At 41.8% G+C, this 20027-nt stretch overlaps 2 protein-coding genes across 2 annotated transcripts; both read right to left on the bottom strand.

Moving 5' to 3' along the window:
• Nucleotides 1-423: 423 nt before the first annotated feature.
• On the bottom strand, nucleotides 424-7016 carry LOC4347140 (AT-rich interactive domain-containing protein 4). Its single transcript, XM_015756543.3, has 16 exons — nucleotides 6185-7016; nucleotides 5853-6092; nucleotides 5574-5765; nucleotides 5257-5310; nucleotides 4838-4926; nucleotides 4510-4762; nucleotides 4356-4412; nucleotides 3637-3668; nucleotides 3144-3279; nucleotides 2895-3065; nucleotides 1994-2584; nucleotides 1769-1906; nucleotides 1570-1668; nucleotides 1063-1163; nucleotides 875-965; nucleotides 424-796 (listed from the first exon to the last, which is right to left on the bottom strand). Exons 2-16 carry the CDS (start codon nucleotides 6012-6014, stop codon nucleotides 665-667), a joined length of 2298 nt encoding a protein of 765 aa, XP_015612029.1. The 5' UTR covers nucleotides 6015-6092; nucleotides 6185-7016; the 3' UTR covers nucleotides 424-664.
• A 983-nt stretch (nucleotides 7017-7999) lies between these two features.
• On the bottom strand, nucleotides 8000-11271 carry LOC4347141 (E3 ubiquitin-protein ligase AIP2). The gene is made up of 5 exons (XM_015757197.3): nucleotides 10966-11271; nucleotides 9694-9907; nucleotides 9188-9432; nucleotides 8421-8627; nucleotides 8000-8310 (listed from the first exon to the last, which is right to left on the bottom strand). The coding sequence occupies exons 1-5, from the start codon at nucleotides 11110-11112 to the stop codon at nucleotides 8161-8163; spliced, it is 963 nt and encodes a 320-aa protein (XP_015612683.1). The 5' UTR covers nucleotides 11113-11271; the 3' UTR covers nucleotides 8000-8160.
• Nucleotides 11272-20027: the final 8756 nt, after the last annotated feature.

The following is a 20027-nucleotide window of genomic DNA, read 5'->3' on the forward strand; positions in this document are numbered from 1 at the left end:
AATGGGTTGGATTAATTCCGAAAAAAAAGAACTACTCCTTCCCTCCCTTTAGTCAGATAGTAAAATAAATATGACTATTAATCAATTTTAAAACACTTAGTTTAAAAACAAACAAACTGATGTGAATTAATCGTTTAAAGCACTTGCATAGCACCATAAACTTTGTCCAAAAAATAAATATTGTCCTAAGACCAGAGAAAAAATCGAACGTAGTACCATTCCCTCTCCGCATAACCAAAAACAGAAATGTTTACATTTTTAAATGGTTGGAATGTACTTTTATCAGAGGATGTAATACAATATCACGGAATTATTGTATTTTAAAGAATGAAATAAGGCTCTATTTATCAGTTAGTGTCAACAACAACAAAAAAAGCCTGAGTGCAAATTAAGCACAATCCTTGTGTCAGGAGAAACAGGAGATACAACCAAAACATATATCAACAGGCTCTTAACTTAATTTGACCAGCTACCGTAGTAGCTTAGCTGTGTTGTCAGTTGTTACATTCTATATAAAACTTAAGCTTCCTACGCTGAACCAAATTAATAGGGTAATACAGATCACAACACTACACACCTTCCTCTCTCTATCAGCAGCCTGCCTATTCTCTACTCTACTGGGCTCTTCTCCCCGAAACACAGGGCAAAAAAGAAGAAAGGAAAACTAAACATTTCGTGATACAGACACTGTATTCGCAAAGCCATTAGCTACCTTTTGGGGAGGAGGTTTCTTCTTATAGTTTGCTAGACTACAGTGAGGGCAGATGTATTCCAGCCCATCTGTCTTTGCATAATCCTGTAAAGAAGGTGACTCATATAAGATCAAGCTATGGCCAATAGAAAAGGACTGAACTAAAAGTTTTTTTTTTCTAACCTTGAAAGTGCCTAGGCCTTGTCGTCTGTCACAACCAAAATGTGCCCATTCACCACACAAACCACAGTTCACCCAATCTCCAGGAGCGCTACTGGAATTACACAGGAGATGGTGTTAGATTCGATTATGACAAACCATAATCGCAAATTGGGGAACCAAAGGAGGCATAGAAAGGGATGTCCTCAAACCTGTGGCAAAGCAAACAGCATTCCCCGTCTACATCATCATGAGCTAGCTCATATTCCAGTAAATATGTTTCGTAATGTCTTTTCAGTGTGTTTCCAACACCCTAAACATTTTAGGACAAATGTGTACAGTTAACATTTAACATTTCACTTAACAGAATTTGTTGAAGGTAGTAGCAGAGATAAATAAGGTGGCACTTTATGATGAATTTACATCAAAATGAACTACTACTCCGTATATATATTTCAACATAGATGAAAGACAATGATGCTGAAGCTGAGTAGTCCATCAATTAGTTAGTAGCTTTTACCAGACTCACCAACAAAGGAAATGATAAATTTAATACGTGAAAGTAGTGTGAACAAAATGGCATAAAGACATATGTTAGTGGCACTAAGATAACAGCAAAACTATAGCATGCTAAAAGTGGCACAGGTTAAGATCCAATAAGAAAATGCCTTCAAGGTTACGCATTCTATTTGTCACAGTAGTAAATAGTGGATACATACGGTCATTCTATTTGTCACAGTATGGTTACGCATCTTCGAGAAGACTTGACCCTTCCAGTTTATACCATTGCCTACATAAAAGCCACCCCTAGACACCACCTGAAAAAACAAACACTTCGTCAGGAAACGAGCCAAAGAAAATGTCTTCTTCTGATCACCTTGCTATGCATAAACCAGAATGTGCTAATTTTAGCATTACCTCTTTGTACAAGTTATATAGGTCAAGGCGCTTCGCATTAAGGACGGCCTCAGGAAATTCAGCTAGTCCTCCATGAGGTACGAGTCGATTATGACCCCTCTGAATTAAAAACTGCATGACATCCTTCAAGAAGTCCTCCTAGAAAAAGGTTAAACACATTATTTTAGCACGATAATGTACTTGTATAGAAGCACTTCATCCTCATGTAAGACCCAAGAAGCATACCTCAGAGCACATCTGAATAGGCAACCGATCACATCCATGTTTCTTCAGAGGCAGTGGGTTCAGTTGAATGATTGACTGAGCATGAGATGGCCCTGAAGTTGATTTTCTATGTGTTGCTGGAGCAGCAGGTACCGAATTATGCTTCACTGGGGGAGCAGCTGGCAAGTTTGGCTTAACCTGACTAGTTTCATGAACAGTAGCTTCCAGGAAACCCATAAAAGGATGCATTTGTTGCTTTCTAGAGTGAGGAATGGGCCTCATAGTTGCAGGCTTCAATTTTGCCTTGGAAGATGAGGAAGGCCCTTCGATCAGACGTTTCTTGTCCTCAGGAATTCCATTCGCACCTAACAAATTTGGTTTCGATTCCAGACCCACCTTCACTCTTTCCTTGGTAAGAGATGCTGACCATCTTGGCAGATGAAAGTATGGGCCATTTTCAATAGCCAAATCTTTGTGTTGATTTGTACAAAAGAAAAGAAGGCGGTCTGCATCTCGCCTATCAAATGAAGCAACAGGCGTGCCATTTATACAACCAATTCCAAGTGCCACTAAGCTCCTGTATGAGATGTCTGGCGCTAAATGCTTCAGAACCTAATTATTCAGATAAAAATATTGATGGTCAGTCAAAGATTAACAAATAATGTTTTACATGTGAGGATTAGATAATGAGATTGAAGACTTTTGTTGCTTTCATAACTAATCACTGTTCTTGGAGATCAAAAGCAAAAGCATGAGAAGAGCCTTTTACAATAGAATTACACAACATTATGAACTTTCAGTCGGTGCATCGGAAAAAAAAAAGATAAAGAGAAGCCAAGTAATGAATAAAAATATGAGCAAATAAGCACACCCTGCACTTCTAATCACAGCATATCTTGTGTGTTCAATACAGTTATCCAACCTGTGCTGCCCACTTAGGAAGGGTCATCCAAACTTCAAAGGTAGAAGCCCCACAAGCTGTGGACATTGAAGTGAAAGGCACACTTGATGATAACTTATCATCATTATTTGGCAGAGCATGGACTAGTTGGCTCTTCTCAATGATCTCATCCTTGATGTGGCTTTCCAAAAGCTGCAGAAAGGTAGATGCCATATAATTTTGTACATGTAAGATCAGGAATTATATATCCAGGTTCGCAGAAATTCATACCTGGTCATCAAAACAAGTTTGTGCGCTACCAGAAACAAGAAGTGACACATGAGAAGAACTGCACGTAGTGATGTCGCAACGCATTGTAACCATTCCACGTGGTAAGGATGCAGCATGAAGTGGTGGTGGAGAAGCACTGCCACATATGAAAGAAGTCTTATCAACTATACTCAGCAGCAGAAGAGAAAACAATTTGTTAAGTGGTATTTTAAGTATGATGGAAAATCAATATTGGGACAACTCCAACATGCATAAGGCAAATTGTATACAGTATAAGCTACAGTTTATTAGTAGCTCTAACATAAAGGAAAAAAGGATCACTAGTACACATTTTCTGAAACAGTTTGTCCACCCCTAAAAGAAACTTGACAGCATTATGCATGACAATCAAACTTGACAGATGGCACAAAACTAAAGGAGTCATGGACATGGTAGTATGCTACAGAAAGGTACGGGTATGTAAACAGCTAGAACAGACAACAATTCAACGTACCTGATTCGATTCTGAAGTTTGCACCCCCGAATCTGCCAAAAACAAGATCAACCGTTAGATAGAGCAATAAGTTGCAAAAACAACACACAAACAGAAGAAAGAACTTGCATAAAAGCTTGGTGGATAATAACTAAAGAAATCCTGATGCATCAAATATCACTATGCTAGTCTATGTGTTTGCATCCTTCGACCAAGAAATAATACAAGAAAAGGATGGACTGCTAACTTCAGATTTTCAGAACCAGCATGTGTACAACATAGTCTGAGATTTGGTGGTGCCAAGTAAAAAATTGAACCACCATTTTATTGCTAGCATCTTGTAGACTGAAACTAAGATGTCTATCTAGATTTTATTTGTGTGGTGTTATTTAGGGTGGTTTCATGCATAGTGCTGTTGTGAGCCACATCAGTACATCAAAACATTTCCGCTCCCTCCCTCTCTTTCCTTAATCAGAACAATTAACACGCAAAATACATCCCTTTTCTAAATATTGAACAAGAAAACAAAATGTTGTAATGTTAAGAAAACAGAACAGTTTCAATAGTATCTAACATACTGAGATCCTAGTTTCTTCAAACTTGAGTTAAGGTATCTAAAACAAAGGTTGCTCATAGAATCATTATACTCCATCTTTTCTTCAGGAAATAGTGTAAAATTTACTCCATGGTCCATAAAAAATAATCAATGTACAGTAGAGCTGCAATGCTTTATTCCATACTTCAATATTCAGAAGTGCATTCAGGCCATCTTCTAATGAACCTAACAAACAAGGATCCTGCAGAAGAGAAGAGGTTAACAACACCATTAAACCAATTCGTACAATAGAGGAAATAAGATGTAAGGAAATTTGGATATAAAATACCAAAGCTTACCGGTGTGCTAGGAACTCCACAAAGAAGAAATTTCATGTTGATGTCATCATCATAAATTTTTATAGCTGGAAACACATCTGAAGAACCTTCCTCCTCAACCATCTCATTCTCAGGAGGGGTTATATTTATCTTTGGAGCATCCCCTAGTAGACGAGGCCCAAGCTTAACACTTTGTACATGGTTGTTTCTTACACAGTATAATCGAAAGGATGCATGAGCAAGCTGAAAAGCATCCCAAGTATGGCTCACCGAACTACATATACAAGAAAATTATTAGTTGTTATTGCCATATGATGATGATGGTAGAGAGGGAAAAGGATGCTGGTACCTTTGAACCACTGACATTAATGCATGGCGAAAATGGGATGCTGCATATGATGAAAATGAATTTCTCCAGTATATTACGTATGGAATCCCCTGAAATGAAACATCACCACTGCTAAATTCCAAATAGTGTCATGTGTAAAATAGTACTGCATACTTGGTTGTTCAACATTTCAGTGCTTGTTTATAGATAAAAGAATCTATAGAGCAAAAATTTCGTCCTACAGAGTCTAGACATTTGTTGAAAAACTACTAGCACTGTACTACTACTATGTCGTAGGGTTAAGATATGATCTAAATGAGACAGACTAAAAAAGGAAAACGTTTGGTACTTCTGAACGAACTACAGTCTCAAAACGATGTTATAAGGTTTGGTTGATTAACAAGATGGAATATTGAAAAAGGAAAATGGAAGACTTCTACCTTTGAATGAACTGCTTGAGCAAGTTTTTCACCAATTGGAACCTCCAGATAAACCTGTATTGACAACCGTTAAGCAGGGTTAGCACCACCCGGACAGAGGAAGTTTTCAAATTCTCACATACCATGGTATGGCACTACAATGTGGTGCCCAGAACATATCAGAGACCATCATGTAACTAGGAAATGATGCAGTTGTGAGGCCTTCTTTTTTGGTTTTCCATTAACAGCTAATAGTAGACAAAGGAAAGGTTGCTCTACTGCTCTTTCAACTAAAGAGTACAAATATTGCATACGCTCGACAAAAGGTTTGTGCTTACTATGGTCGGAAATGGCGGGCTGATGAGACAACTAAACGCCTGCGGATCAGATACGTCATTGTCCCCCCAGACGAGCGAGCCAATCTCCTTCTCATCCTCAAGCTGTTGCCCCTGGATGTACAAGAAGTTGGGCTGAACCACGCGCTGCGCCTCGAGGAACTGCTCTGGTGTCGGGTTGAACAGCGTGTGCACCTGCACTCGAAAATCTCCCTCGTTTTCAGCTCGCACAACAAAACAAATCACCACCCCCCACAACACCAACCGAGAATGCTAGCTCACCTCCAATCTCCCCGACGAGCTGAGCTCCGGGAACGGGTACGACGGCCGCAGCCGCTTCGCCTCCAGCCCCGACCTCGCCTGGGCACGCTTCTCAGCGTGCTTCCCACACAGCACCGCGAGGAGCACGCAGTTCTGCCGCGAGAAGCTCTGGATTTGCGACATGGCCGCCGCAGCAACCCTACCCCCCTCTCTCTCTCTCTCTCTCTCTTCCCCAACTTCACCTCACGCCCTCATGGAACCCTACAACAACAGCAAGAACAAATCACACAAAATTAAATAAATCCAACCAAATCCGCGGCAAGAACCCACGAATCGACGCGGGGCAAACATACCAGGGCGCAATTCAGAGGCCGAATCGGAGCCCCCGCGACACAGAATCGAGTCAATCGACGGCTTCCCCCTCCCCAGATCGCTCCCTCCCCGCGGCGCCGCAGGAGGGGAGAGAGGATTCGATTTGGAGGGCAAAGGGGAATAATGATATAGAAAAAAAAAGAGTAAAGTGGGCGAGAGAGAACACACACGGAGCCCTAGCGATTGCCGAAATAGCTCTCTACAATCCCCACTCCGGAAACAATAAAAAAGAAGCGTACTTGTGGTGGTGGAGGCGAATTGGACGCGAGCCCAACCCACCCCGCATCCATCCCGATCGAGCCAAGACCAACCAAAGGAAAAAAAAAAACCAAAAGCTTTGGCTCCGCGACGAGATGACGAAATGAATCCAAGAAAAACCTCCACAAATCCTGACCAAGAAATTGAACGCCTCTCCTTGGGAGGAAAAGACTCGATTATTAGCAGCAGCAAACCAACCACCAGCCTGACAATTATTACCAGAGAGGGGGGGCGAGAACAGTAGGCGGCCGGGGATGCGCCAAGATTGGATTTTGACGGCTGCGAGAGAGAGATTTGTGAGAGATTTTTATTTTATTTTCTTTCTCTCTTTCTTTCTCTCGAGCAAGCAAAGCTGCAGCAGTGGAGATGTGGGGGGTGGGCTCGAGACTTTTCCTCGGATTTTTTTCCTTCCTCTCACATCTAACCTATTCTCCTGATGAAGCCTGAGCCGATGATGCTTGCTGCTGCTGCTGCTGCTGTGGATGTGTTGGTGCGTTGTTTTCTTGGCGCTTTTCGTTTTCTTTTCCTCATTACTTCTACTACTACTACTGCTCTGGCTCGGACGGAAGGGAAGGGAAGGGAATTTTTAGATGATTAGATTAGATTTCGCTGGAAATGGGGATTGGGGGGATTTCTTTTCTTTCTTTTGAGTATGTGGTGTGGTGCAGCGTATATTGATCGATTGGGGGATTTTTAATTTATTTGGACACGTTCGCTGCATCGGCAGGGTGTGTGCAGTTGTATGTTGTTTTTGTTTGTGTGTTTTTCTCTGGGATTTTGGGTTGGGTGCTTGACCTGCTGCTTGTCTAGTTCGTGGGGGCAGGCGCCCGTTTGATCCGTCTCGCCGTGTTGCAAATCGCAGCGATGGAGCGAGCTGTGGACTGGACTTCTCACGTGTGATGGGGTCGCTGCCTGGTGGGCCCCACTCGTCAGGGGTGGGTGGTGGGCCCACGTAAGGGCATCAGCCCATGGAATCGCAATTTTTCAAGTGACCACCAACACAACCTACTCTGCTAGGCTACTACTACCAGGTTTTACATTACTGATAAACGATGCGGTTACCATGGTTACCGGTCTTATCGCCGAGGTACGGTAATAGAAATACCGCAGTAACCTCTTTAAATTTAAATAAATTTAAAAAATAATTTAAATTTTTGATAAATTTTGAACGGTTCACGGTTACCGCGTGGTAACCCCGGTCCCGACGGTTTAGGAAACTCTGAGTGCTACTAAGCTCGTAGAACGGCTACAGTAGTAATATAGTTCGCGTTTGTTCAATCTCGACGGTACAATCTCTCTTAAAAAAAATCTTAGTCCTCTATTTCTTTAGGAAACCTTGTTAAAATAAAATTTAACTTTACAATGCTTAGTTTATTCATTTGTATCATCGAATAGTTATCATCAGCGTCATCCGTTATCTCACCACCCCCATATTCGAAGGAGACTAACGCGACTGAATACTGTGTGTAAAAAGGGAATAAAAGAATAACAATGTCTCAACTCAAGTACTTCATCACATGCACATCAACGAACAATGATGCTGTAATAAGCTGGCTGTATAGTGGTAGTATCATTCAACGAAGATACGGTGGTGAACCGAAGCAAACGTTGTTTGTACATGAATTTTCAACTCCAGTGCACTCTGAATTTCAGGAAATCGTTACAGAGAGATAATCACGTTCGGTTGAAATTCAGATGTTCAGACATACATGAACTCCCCACCCCTGACAGCATTCGCGGCGCCCTTCCTGTCTTCCTCCTCTTCTCGCTCCCGCTCCTTCCGGCTCTCGTACACATGGTCGTCCGTCCTCAGCTCGTGCCGGCAGATCGGGCAGGAGTTGTTCTCGTCCTGCGTGCAACACAACACAACCATGATGGGTATAATGTTCAGCTACACCGAGTTGTAACGATGCGTCGAGGCTACTTTCAGATGATTCAAAGGGGTTATGTGGACATTACCAGCCATGGCTTGAGGCATGGAGGGTGGAAAAGATGCTTGCACGGTAGCTCCTGCATCTTGTCGTCCACCAGCAAGCTCTCCCGGCAAACAGCACACTGAGTCTCTTTGCCCAATCTAGCTATGATTTCTTCTGTCACGGTTACAACTGGTAGATTCGCAACGACTTCCTTTGAAGCTGGAGGCACCTTAGGATTCGCCATCACATTCTGAAAATAGTAGTTCCAAATTCAAGATCCATAACAATATGCAAATCTTGTTACCCTATTGAACTGAATGACAAAATGATGAAATGCGGGCTTTCCATTTTCGAAGAATTTCAGTGGTGGTTACTAGACAATCATAAGAGATACAAGTATATCCTTCTCGTTGTAGCAAGTGACAAGCTTATATAAATTTGAGAATGTGGGTCTAAACCAAGTTGATAATTGCAATAACATAATAACATGAAGAAATTTGGCATGCATCAAAGCATGATGAGCTCCACTTTTAGCAACTTGATCAGCACTTGAATGCGCAGCAGACTAGTAATTGAAAAATCATTTTACAAACCACTGATCAAGACATTCAACAAATTTATCAAATTTGCTTGTTTCTCTATAGCACCTAACATGGGCCAAAAGCCTATGGTTGTGCACAGTTTGGATACTACTCCAGTTTGCAGTGTGCAAAAGTGCAACAAGAAACTAACATAGAAGTTCAGGGCTGAAAAAATAATGAAATAAGTATACCAAATAAATTGATTCTCTCAAGAATTGTTCTTTCTTACCTGCAGAGATTCTTCCAAAGCGGCTTCTAGGTCTCCATCCACTGTCATGGTGTTTAAGAAATTCATTATAGCAGCAGCAGGTGCCATCTCCTCAGCCCTGGACTCTCCGTTGTTGTTCGCACCTTGATCTCCAGAAGGTTCAGCTAAAATGCTAAGTTCTCGTGCTAAATTCTGGGCAACAAGCCAGGCAGGAGGTGGAGGTTCAGGTCCCACTGTAAGATGCCCTTCAAAAAGAAATCTTGTATCTGGAAAAAAAAGTTTACATCTTCTTAGCAAATAGATATTTATAAGGGTGAATATTTTAAGGAAAGTTTATTTCACCAAAATACACTGCAGACAAATATGTACTTGAAGAACTCCTATGTTTATCAATTTCACCAAGAAATAAATTTAATTGCATATGCATCACAGGTTGCCTCCAGAATAATCATTAGAGTATAGCCAATCTAAGTATGCAGATGTGTCTATGAATGTCACATCATCCTATTCAATTATTAATGACATACCTGTTTCCCTGTTGTTTGGCATGGATTCCTCGTTCTCTTTCTCATCAAGATGCTCCCGGGCCCTCAGAATGAAAGTCTTCAGTTGCTCCTTTTCTGAAGGATTAGTTACCAGCTTCTCTGTACCTAAGAAGAGGTTCAGACCAGCACGCCAGAATCCAGGTGCTGTATATCTAGTCTGAAGGACAGTTGCCACACGGCAAACTGTAGAATACATCTGCCAAAGAACAAAAGATTGTGCTAAATGAGCATTATATATGTCGATATGATGGATGATATTAATGAAGGTAGAGTATGGAAAAGAATGCTAATCCAAACAACTGATTGTAGGGGTGTGGTATACTGGTACACAAAAATGGAATCCCTGAGGACGACCTTAACTAAAAAAGCATCAGCATCAGAAGTTAACCTTAACTTAAAAAAATCAGAAGTTTTTACATTAACAGGATTACTTCATCAGAAGATAATGAAACAAAAGGATTAGTATTATCCAAGGAAATCACTTTTGTTAGCATAGTTCTGTCCATGTATGTCATTCCTCATTTGCTCGATTGAGTGTGCATAAAGCCACAGGAAACACCTGAGCCAGATTACTCTGTCACTCATCGCTACTTCTGTCTACAAATAATTCCAATCGTTCATGGTGATCGTTATTTCGGTTTCTTGATTCCCGTGAATTGGGCGATGTTAACGTTAACGTCACATCTTACCAAGCCGATTCATTGGATTATAATAAACTACTACTCCGGCAGATTCTTTTTATTGCTTGCTTTGAATTTAACCATGCTCCATGCTAGCTTGAAGAATATGTAAATTTTGATGGGTACGTACTGATTTCACTGCATTTTGATTGGTATTTACTTGTAACGTTTAGCCTCTTGTTATAAATTTAGATATCAAGCTACTTGGAGAAAAGAAAAGGAACAATTTCGTTGGGATGAGATGAGTTATTCTAAGGACGTGTTCCTTACTGACACGACAGGACTAACAATCCCAGAGAAGATCATTTTCATAGGATTAACAATCCCAGAGAAGATCATTTTAATAGGATTAACAATCCCAGAGAAGATCATTTTAATTTCTTCTGCCCATTGATGATGACTTTAGAGTAAGAATTCTACTCCATTACCGGACCAATCGAACCTAGATTCATCATTACCACAGCGGCGGCGACGTTGGACCTAACCCAGGCCGCAACGAAAGGAAATCGGGAAGTAACGTGAGGTGAGAGAGGGGGGGGGGGGGCGCTGGCTAGGGGAGGTCGGCCTCATTTACCAGATCGCGGAGGGCGGGGGAGGCGGCGGCGTGGTGGTCCCGGACCGCGGCGGCGAGGTCGGCGACGGCCTCCTCGAAGTGCTGCTTCCTCCCCAGCTTCTGCCGCAGCGCCTGCAGCCGCTGCTCCACCGCCGCGGGGGCCGACATGGTGGTGGTGCCCCGCCTCGAACAAGCTCGCCCACGGGTCTCTCCGTTTTACCGGTCGCCGGTGGTGCGGGAGGAGGAAGGAAGGATGCGTGCGTCGCCGCCGCCGCGGCGCTCGCCGGAGGTATAAATGGAGGTGAAGGCGAGGGCGGTGGCGTCCGCGTCCGGCTTGGCTTGGAGGAGGGGAAAGAAATCCCCAACCCCCGTGGCGGTGGCGGCGTGTCGACGGACACGGAGACGGAGGGGAGGACTTTGCCGTTTACTGCAGACGGCGCCGTGACGGGTGGGGAATCGGGGAAACTGTGTGGGCCTTCAGCACTGGCCTACTGGGCCGTCCATCGACGGCCCTCGCGACCCCGAAACACAGCAGAGAGGCCCAGTGTAACTGACGGACCAACATTACGGCCACGTGCGGGAATAAGTCGGGCCCCTCAATTATGGGTAAAATTCAATTCGTATGTCACTCAACCGCGATACCGGATATTTTGAAAACCCCTCCAACTATTTTAAAACGGTGCAATTTTACTCCTAGGACAGTATTGAGAGCGTTGGCATTCACGTCTCATACTAGTCATCAGAAAAAAAAATTAAAAAATAAAGTGGGGACCCACTTGTCATACTCCCCCTCTCTCTTCCTCTCCTTCTCTATTCCACACACTTTCTCCACTTTTATCACTGTGTCAACAGAGCTGACGAGGGTGGAGGCCCGGGCATGGATCCGAGGAGATGGTTCTCCCTAGACGGTGGGAGGGGAGGGGACCCCACGACGAAAACGGCGAGCGGTCGTTGGGATGGAGAACGGCGCGGAGCTTGAGGGATGGAGATGTAGCCTGATGACGGTGCGCTCGGCTGGTCAAGAGAGATGGCGTGGATCCGAGGATGAGACAACGCTCCCTGGGCAGTGGCGGGGTCCCCATGGCGAAGACGGTGGCTAGTCGTCAGGACGGAGAATAGCGCGGAGCTCAGGAGATGAAGATACAGCCGACGGCAGTGCGCTAGTCCAGTTATGACTTATGAGAGGCGACGTGATGGAGCAGGTCGGCGCAAAAGTCAATGTAGATCAACAGCCAAGGAAGAGCTCGGCGGGCTTGATGACCCCGATTTGGCAATGTCTGTCGTCGACTCCTCCACAGGCACCTGGATCTAGGCCATCCTTCGCAAGTGGCAGATGGGGGAGTGGCGGTAGTGGCGCTGGCGGTGCAGTGGAGGTAGTGGCGCTGGTAGTGCAGGAGAGTTAGATAGGAGGGGCCGAAGGGAGATAAGGAGGAGAGAGATAAAAGGGAAGAGTGAGAATGACATAAGCCGCTCTCCAAAATCGATAAGTAAGTTAAATTATACATGTTTTAATAGTTAAAAGATTAAGATGTTCGGTATTGTGCTTCAAGGATATAAATTAGATTATATGTTTAGGAGAGTCAAATCGAGATATTCCCCCACAGGCGTCGGCACTCGGCACAACCTTTTCCCGTCCCCTCCCCGTAGCCGCGTGTGCTGGGCGCGTGGCGCCGCAATTTGGTGCGTGACCGCGGGTGTGGCGGCGGGCGACCGAGACCAGGGGCTATCGCCGTTGCCGCCTCCCCGCGCGCGCGCTGCGGCGGCACGGCAAAACCGAAGTCGGCAAAACAGCCCACGAACTACTCGTACTACTACCACCCTAGCCCCTGCCCAGGCTCGGCCGCCGCAATATCGCCGCGGTTCTTCTGTCCGCGGCACAACACAAAACCACCGTCCCAGTATCATCCCACCGCGCGTCGCGTCGCCGCAACGAAAGGAAGTCGCCCGCACCGCTGCTAGGGGACAGGACACACGCGTGTAATAACGGGAGCCGCAGAGATCGCCTCAACCTCCTCTCTCTCTCCTGTACACTGTAGGCCTGTACATGCCACAGTGCCACTCGCTCTGCTGCGGATGAGCTTTGATTCGCTCAACCGCGCGTCCGTCCGTCCTCACGGGCTGTATGATTTGTGATGAGGTCCCGTCTCACCGATCTCGTCGCTTTCTCTTTATCTGTTCATCTTCGTAAAATTGAAGTTACGATTGGGGCGAGAAAAAGATGGGCCTATGTACTTTGACACCTACTTCTCGTATGACCATGTCCATGTAAAATCTGAAGACCGTTAAAATGCATAATTTTTGACAATTTGACCCTTTGCAAAAACTATTTTTACAAATGAACCGCTGCCAAAACTTATTTTAAATCTGACCCTTTTGCTCAACGCCAAATCGTGTGACGCTGAACTTAAACACCTCAGCACCAAATAGCATGACGCTGAATGTACGTTTACACGCTGATTTAGTCTCCCATCCGTCGTGGCACGGCATTCAGCACTAGCTGACGTGGCTCTGAGGTGTCTAAATTCAGCGCCACATGATTTGGCGTTGAGCAAAAGGGTCATATTTGAAATAAGTTTTGGCAGCAGTTCATTTGTAAAAATAGTTTTTGCAAAGTGTCAAATTGTCAAAATTTGTGGTTAAAATGAATGAGGTGGGACGATTTTCTCGGATGACCGGGTCTTATGTTAGCGGCAAAAGTAGGAAGAGGTTTGTTCGGTTCAGCGATTCATCGTCTCCCTAGTCCCTACCATTCTTTGAACTACCAGTCTTGTGAAAATAGTACTACTGTACTATGAACCACTCCTACCTTACATTATGGTGAGTATTATTTTTCCATAATTTCAAGCGTCATTTAGGCCCATCTACAAGGACGAGTGAAGTATGGGACAGTACAGGCTCCCGAATTTCAGAGTCCCCCATTTAAATTATCAACTGCGTATATGAATAGACGTATGCCAACAAGACCAAGTAGCGAATGGAATAAGGGTATGTTTTTCCTTGCCGTCGGGATGGAGTTACCTCGTCCCGACAATAAGTATGTTATCGTCGGTAACCGCAGCAAACTGTAAGAAATCATATCAAATTAAAAATTTAAATTATATTTGAAATTTATCTGAATTTGGTGTGGCTATTGTGGTTTTATCTTTACTTATACTCGATGGTAAGCACGATTACCATTGGTTTTGTAAACCATTTGTGAACTTTGTTACTCCGATTGATTTCCTAGGATCAAGAGCATTGATTTGTTTTCTCGATTGATTATTGACTACTCCCTCCGTCTCTAAATATAAGGGGCTTTGGTTGGATGTGACATATCCTAATATAATGAATCTGAATATGGGGCTTGTTTGGCAGGCCGACTGCGACGGCTACGGCTGTGGCTGCGGCTGCGCATAGTGAGTGCGGCACTGTTCGTGCCGGGGCTGCCGGCAGCCGAACATGCCCATGAAGCCTAATCAGATTTATTGTACTAGAATATGTCACGTCAAACCAAAATTTCTTATATTTAGGGACGAAGGGAGTACATTGTAGCTGGATCATCCTTGGCGGTTGACGCGCTCTGTGCTCGGCTACTTGCCGACGTGCTGCCGTGCCTTAATCTCTATCTGGCTAGTTGTGCAACACGCCTGCAGAGAGCACGGCGCACCGTAACACCCCAAAACTCCAACAGCAAACGTAGTCACCTATCAGGCATCAGATCCACCAAATCCTTTTTCTTGTGTAGTCTAGTTCTCTAATTTTGATTAATGCTTTGATTCGAACTAAATTATCGAATATTGGATAATAGTTCATAACTAAATTGTGTTATATTTTACATCTATCTATCTATCTATCTATCTATCTATCTATCTATCTATCTATCTATCTATCTATTATCTATCTATCTATCTATCTATCTATCTTCTATTATCTATCTATCTTCTATCTATTATCTATCTATCTTCTATCTATCTATCATCTATCTATTATCTATTATCTATCTATTATATACTAAAAGTCCATTAAACTTCCTACAAACGCTCTCAAGCCGCCACGTGGCATTTTACAAACGTTCTTAAGCCGACACGTGGCGCTCTAATAAATTAAAGAAAGTCCTATAAATTCTAAAAAAGAAAGCAAAACATCCAACCATCTATTTTGATTTAATTTGGTGGACCCATTTTTTTTAACCATTAGATCTATCCTATAATTATTTGTTATGTACATACATACGTAGTACGTATATGTGGATGCATCCAATCAACAACCGATCATTATCCTTGTATCAATCGTTCAGCCATTAGTAGATAGGAACACGGCGCAGGTGGGATTTTTAAACAGCGATGGAGCCTGTTCCAAACCTAGCGACGGCGGCCGGCTGGCCATGACGATCTCTCGGTGTATGCCAGCGCGCCCTAGCTTCATCGATCTATTCATATTGACGCGGCGAGTGCAAGAGGACCGATGACCACTACATACAAATCCTTTACAACTCTGGTGTTGTTTCCTCAATCAAGATTTGATTTCATCTATAATTATCTCTGATTATCTAAAAAAATAACTATCTATGGGATTTGATGCATACAGGAGAAGACGAAAATTAGTCATGCATTCGTGCAACACGTTGGCAGCTTGGCTACTTGCATGGGCATCCATAGCAACGCATGTGGCCAAAGTATAGCAGCAGATAATGCGACAAGATGCATGATCGATCAATGTAAAGTTTCTCTGGTAGCTGCTTTATCTTGGTGATGAGTAAGTATACTATTTGGTTTAGCAAAATACTTTCAATCAATTAAAGCCATTGATCTGATCCCACATGCATGCATTTATTTTAACTCCTATTACTTTTTTTCCGAGGCACAAATGTGCCTCATATACACACACATACACACTTATTTCGATAAATATACACACACTATAGATCTTTGAGCACCGTTAAGAGATTAGGCTGACAAATCCTATGAACGATGAAGTAACCACACACAACTCGCTATCAACTAGCATGCCGTCTACCACTTAATTTTAGGCATAATATTCAAATTTAATTTTGTCATAAGCCTCATTAACGCGCGCATTAATTGATTGTCTTACTGAATCCGATTAATATTTTAGTGTTTATAGTAAACTTTATTGACACTTATTGCATTGCTGAATCTTAGCTATGAGCCCAGATAGAGAGAGTATATATATGAGTTGACTTTATCTGATCCAACCAAATATTAAATGATGAGGTTAGTCTGCATTCTCTTATACAAATTTGCATGTCCTCTATTTACAATATAAATAAGCTAATGCTAACATTACATATCGATATATCTCAATCCATGCAAATTCAAATCAAAACATTGCAATCGATTTAGCTATAATAAATTGTATTATATGAGTTTATTTAATCCTCTAAGATTTATTTAATTTTGGCAACGTATAATAATAGTTTTAATATTTATATGCCTTAGGGTTAGCAAAATTATTTTTTTCTTGATCTGAATTAGAAATGAATTTAATTTTATTAATCCTTAAATTAAGGTTTGAATAATACAACAACTAGATGCATAAGGGTTGTTCACATATATTTTTGTGTTGTCCTTGCTTGCAAAATTTGGTTGTTTGAAACCTTGAAAATTGGATCATTATTTAATTTTAAACTACTAAATACCCTATTGAAAATTGTGCAATAAAGTTAATTCATTGATGCTTTTGGGGACATTTAAAAATCCAGAGAGCGTAAGAATTTCATATATACTGAATGTATGCAATTACAAATTTATTCAGATTGGGCATGAGTAAACAAATGTAGTAGTAGCTAGGTTAGGTTTATATTTCATTAGGTAAGGACATTACCTCTAATTGTTTTTCGCTGAAACTATGCACCTATAGCATATACAAGTAAAATTCTATCATAAAGATAGCCCCATTGAAAAGGGAGGACCAGCATGACGGATAGATTAATCAGCATTTAGCAATATAACCTTTTCAAGATTTCTACAGAAAAAAAAGAGAGAGAATGAACATTCAATTAAAAAAAAAAGCATCTTACTTTTTATTTAAATTTAATTTGTTATAATTGTTTTTGAAACAACTTAACACACATGCCCGCGCAAATGCGCGAGCTATCTTCCTAGTTGCTACAAAATACTACATGGACTCGCGTATAAATTATTATCATTTTATTTCGTCAATTGAGTTTATGTCTCCGTTAGAACTTTGTACGGGGGAACCCTCGTGAATGGACGGCCCTGGTGCCATCCAAGACATCTAAATGTACACTGTGCTGGTGTCCACAGCACCACACATTCTCGGACTCTTCGTCAGGCAAAGGGTGTGATTTATAATTGCTCCAATGGAATTCATCACTTCTTTAAACAAATTATATTGTACACACTAATGCATAGTCCAAATTCAGCATCTTGTTCCATTCAATGTATCATGAAGTTTGATGACATATAATTAACTAAAGAAGTACAGATTTCTGTGGTGCTCCCAAGTGCCATGCGAAATGCCAAACCAAGACAAAGCCAAAAATAAAGGTGACGTCCGGATACGGACACAGAAGTGCAGCGAAGTATGGTTCAGTTGGGTGACATTTCCTTCACACAAATACAGTATAGATATAAAAATCAAGTTGGTTGGAAAGAAGAATAAGAAATACAATGACGACCTCTGCTAATTTGGCCCTTGAGCTGCAAAATATGAGGAAATGGTCTTGTCCAACAAACCAGAGGGATGGGCTGAACTTTCATGCAATAATGTGCAGTATCTGCCATGATCTTGTTAGAACTATTGTATATTGGAGAGATAAACAGATAAACACTATCTGCAACTGAATCCAAGATGTTCAGAGTATGTACTCCAGTATTGTTTTGTAATCGAAGTCAATCTATCGCTTGCTCAGTTTGCTTACAGAGGCAAAAATATAAGAAAAAACTAAACAATTGAGTCAAAAATTCCTCTCTGTATGTACTCCCTCCGTCCCATAATATAGCTAGCAATCTACGACCGGACGTGACGTATCCTAGTACTATAAATCTAGACAGGGGGTCGTAGTACTAGGATATGTCCCATCCGGTTCTAGGTTACTATATTCTGGGACGAAGGGTGTACATATGTACTAGGCCATGTTTTCTTCAAACATCCAACTTTTCCATCAGATCAAATGTTTGGACACATGCATTGAGTATTAAATGTGGACGAAAAAACCAATTGCACAGTTTGCATGTAAATCACGAGACGAATCTTTTGAGCCTAATTACGCCATGATTTGACAATGTGATACTACAATAAACATTTGCTAATGATAGATTAATTAGACTTAATAAATTCGTTTCGCAGTTTACAGGCAGAATCTTTAATTTGTTTTGTTATTAGTTTACGTTTAATACTACAAATGTGTGATCGTATACTTAAGAAAAAAATTGGCACACGAAAAACACAACCATAAGCCGTGTTTAGAACCAAAGTTTGAAAAAAAAACGTCACATCGAACTTTTCTACACACAAACTTCCAATTTTTCCGTCACATCGTTCCAAATTTCTTCGTACTTTCAATTTTAGCGTGGAACTACACACCCCTAGTACTACTCCATCCGTTCCATAATATAAGGGATTTTGAGTTTTTGTTTGCAACGTTTGATCACTCATCTTATTCAAAAATTTTTGAAATTATTATTTATTTTATTTGTGACTTACTTTATTATCTACAGTATTTTAAGCACAATTTTTTGTTTTTTATATTTACAAAAAAAAAATTAAATAAGACGAATGATCAAACGTTGAAAGAAAAACACAAAATCCCTTATATTATAGGACGGAGGGAGTATATTATACAATGCACAGTACAGCTAATCAGGAGCATGTCAGATCTGTCCACATGTTCTCAAAAAAAGATCTGTCCACATGTTTTTATACAGTTTCTGAATACGACACGGCCTGCAATTTAGGCAGGAGGAGTAGCTGCTTTTGTCGATTTCATAAATGTGGCGTGCAATGTAGATGAGCATCCATGCGTGAATGTACCATTCAGTCACGATACGACTCATCACACCCACACACACAAAAAAATAAAAAAGAATTTTGGAAAATAAGGAGTATAATCCAACAAAATACTACGAAGGGAAAGATCAAAAGCCGATAGTTTGTCACAAAAACAGCCAAAATTTGTTACGTGCAGACACTTCTAGGATCGTAGCCATATGATCCTCCTTGGTCGGTGTGATACGTCCAGTACTCCAGTCTGTGTGCCAGTGGCAGTTTTGTACAGCTTGTTGAGATTACCAAGGCCATGAGATGAACGAGAACGTTTTTTGACCCGGGAAAGAAACCTTCGATCGACATGTGATTTACAGCGGACGAGTAGTTGTTCTCATGCATGGTGGATGAACATAGAGAAACTTACTCGTGATAATGCTAATCCATTGGGTAAATGGAGAGGGAAATGCATGCACCATGCCGAATTCTTTTTATTGTGTTACATACATGATGCATCGAGAAGATGTGAGCATGTACAAAAAAGAAATAAAAAAGGATATGTGAGGGCGACGTGCAATTGTGCAACCAGGATTTTTTTTTAAGAAAGCAACCAGGATATTTTAGAAGTTACCCATGAGCAGTTTATAAGTTAAAAATATGTAAATGAGATAATTAATGACTAGTATTAGAAACTTGGAAACTTCCATGTTAAAAATTAGAAAAATTCTAAAAACGATCCCACATATAGAGAAATGATTTAGACAACCACACACAAAATAGCAAACAACTTTCATTCATGTTAGAGGAAGGTCAATAATATAACCCGCTGTTGGCTCCAAAAAAAAACAGCTTAAGCAGTATAGCTAATGTCAATACAATAGAAATACTATAACACAAATATTTTATTGATTCGTGGGACCCACCATCTTCTCCTACCTCACATTCTCTCTCTCTTCTATCCCCTCATAGTTCATGTCTTCTTCTCCTATTCCCTCGATTCCTGTCATCGATGATGAAAGACGGCGGCGGCGGACGTAGGAAATGGTGGCGGAGGCGGAAGATGGCGGCAGCTGGGCCGCGTAACTGAGGTGGAAGACAGCGGCGGCCAGGCCGCGCGGCGGAGGCAGAAGACGACA

This window comes from Oryza sativa, chromosome 9 (assembly GCF_034140825.1).
Source record: "Oryza sativa Japonica Group chromosome 9, ASM3414082v1".
Lineage (NCBI taxonomy): Eukaryota > Viridiplantae > Streptophyta > Magnoliopsida > Poales > Poaceae > Oryza > Oryza sativa.